This window comes from Etheostoma spectabile, chromosome 15 (assembly GCF_008692095.1).
Source record: "Etheostoma spectabile isolate EspeVRDwgs_2016 chromosome 15, UIUC_Espe_1.0, whole genome shotgun sequence".
Taxonomy (NCBI): Eukaryota; Metazoa; Chordata; class Actinopteri; order Perciformes; family Percidae; genus Etheostoma; species Etheostoma spectabile.
In genome coordinates, this window is record NC_045747.1 from 17,210,812 (window position 1) to 17,212,860 (window position 2,049).

General features: G+C 43.0%; 1 protein-coding gene across 1 annotated transcript in view; it reads left to right on the forward strand.

Moving 5' to 3' along the window:
- The window catches only part of zgc:195001 (tripartite motif-containing protein 16), a 10,579-nt gene extending 9,330 nt beyond the window's left edge, over positions 1 to 1,249 (forward strand). The window contains exon 5 of the mRNA XM_032537754.1: positions 734 to 1,249. Coding sequence (XP_032393645.1) covers positions 734 to 1,132 — 399 coding nt within the window. The 3' untranslated portion in view covers positions 1,133 to 1,249. The remainder of the gene's footprint in view (positions 1 to 733) is intronic.
- Positions 1,250 to 2,049: the final 800 nt, after the last annotated feature.

The window sequence follows — 2,049 nt, forward strand, 5'->3', positions numbered from 1 at the left end:
AAACTAGTGGCTAAGTTTAAAATAAAACCAAACAAATAACTAAAAAGGGAAGAGCTCCTTTGATTTTCACGCCGATACTGCGTGCGTGGTTGCGCGCAATGTTTACATACGTTTATAGTGGGGGGGGTCGCAAGTCACTTGCACCGTTACTCTGGGGGTCGTGGGCTGAAAGTTTTGGGAACCCCTGGTTTAATGTATAAGAAAAACCTTGGATTTTACAAACTACAATATTTTTATTACTGCGTTTTGTGTGTAGAAATAGGAAGTTGTGAAGTAACTTGTAACTAAAGCTGTCAGATTAATGTAGTGGAGTACCATTCTGCTCTCTCAAATGTAGTGTAGTTGAAGTAGAAAGTGGCGTGAAAAGAAATGACTCAAGCAAAGTACAAGTACCTCAACATTTGTACTTAAGTACTTACTAATTAAACTAATAAACGAACGAGTTAACTAATTAATACGGATTACTTCATCAATAAATCCTTTTGCCTGTAAAATATCAGAAAAATGCTCATTATAATTTCCCAGAGTTTAATTTGCAAGTCTTTTTTTCTGACCAACAGTCTAAAAACTACCTGTATTTAGTTGACTGCCATGGATGAGGAAAACCAACCCCCACGTTTTAGAAGATGGAACGAGGGAAACTTTTGCCTGAAAAATAATCGATCGATCATTTTTAGTAATCAACAAATCCACTTGTGTCCCCCCCCCCCCCCCCCTGCTTATGGCTGATAAGGAGGCTGTGATGGGCTACCGGGGTTACTGGGAGGTGGACTACGATGGCTGGGTGGTGGTCGGGGTGGTCTTTGAGAGCGCACCCAGGAAGGGGAACGAAGGGCGCGGACCCTGCGGCCTCGGGGAGAACAGCGGCTCCTGGGGCGTCGGCTGGTCTGGCTCCTGCTACCAAGTCTGGCACAACAGCGAGAACGTGGACATCCAGCTCCCCCTGTCCTCCACTATGGGCATCTACGTGGACCAGCCCGCCGGCATCATCAAGTTCCTCGCCGTGGAGGGCGAGGACAAGAAGGAGGCGCGGCTGATTTACAAGTTCAAAGCAAATACCCCGGAGAAGATTTTCCCCGGGTTCTGGATTGGCACAAATTCCTATTGCATTCTTCGGAAAAGGGATCAGTGACAAAGTGGAGGGTTGAGCATGGGGGTGTGGGGGTAGGGGGGGGTGTCAGGGCGGGAGTTGGAGAGCTAATGTTGTTTGGGGAACAAGTGTTGGAGTTGTTGTGACACCTTTGTAGATTGTGTTGCATGAAGAAAGCTTATTCATATTCATATTATATCCAACGGCTGCTAGTCATTCTATTTGTTTATCTATAGATGTATTTTATTTAACTTAGAATTTTAGGCGGTCTTGCTCAGTATGTTTTTGTAACACAAAGGACTTTGCGTATACCTGAGTGCTTGTTTAACTTAAGAGCCTGCATCTTTTTTTTTTATGTGCTGAATGTACTCAATAAATTCAACTAGTGTGTAGTAACACTGACGTTGCATCACTGTTGCATTGCTGCATACAAGGCCTCAGCAGAAATCTGATGTTCACTACCGTAGAGTGCTGAGGCCCTCCAGAGGCCTTCATTATACTACATCCTCAGACACAAATATCACCCAAACACACAAGGTTGTTGTTTTTCCTCTTGGTGTTGCTCCTTTATTTGAAACATACAAGTACTTAACGGAATATGTATCTGTTTTTTTTTTTTTTAAATGTCAGAGATGGACATTTGTTTCTTTTAAATCAACCCATTTCTCTCTCTCGCTCACAAACACAGTCACTGTCATTCATTCAGTCATTTCAACAAGATATCTAAAGCAAAAAAAAGGAAAGAAAACACTATAACTCAGTATGGATTTACAATCATTCTATCAGTCAGTCATTCATTGGCAAAAGTAAAAGCATAAGTAGGCAGATTGTGAGGAGGTGCTGGTGTCCTCCGCTCACATTTTGAAAAGCCACAAGCTTCATGTTAAGTCAACCATTTCTGTGGTTTCTACCCCATTAAGGAATAGATTGGTGTGTTTCTTGCGAGGGTGGGGGGGGGG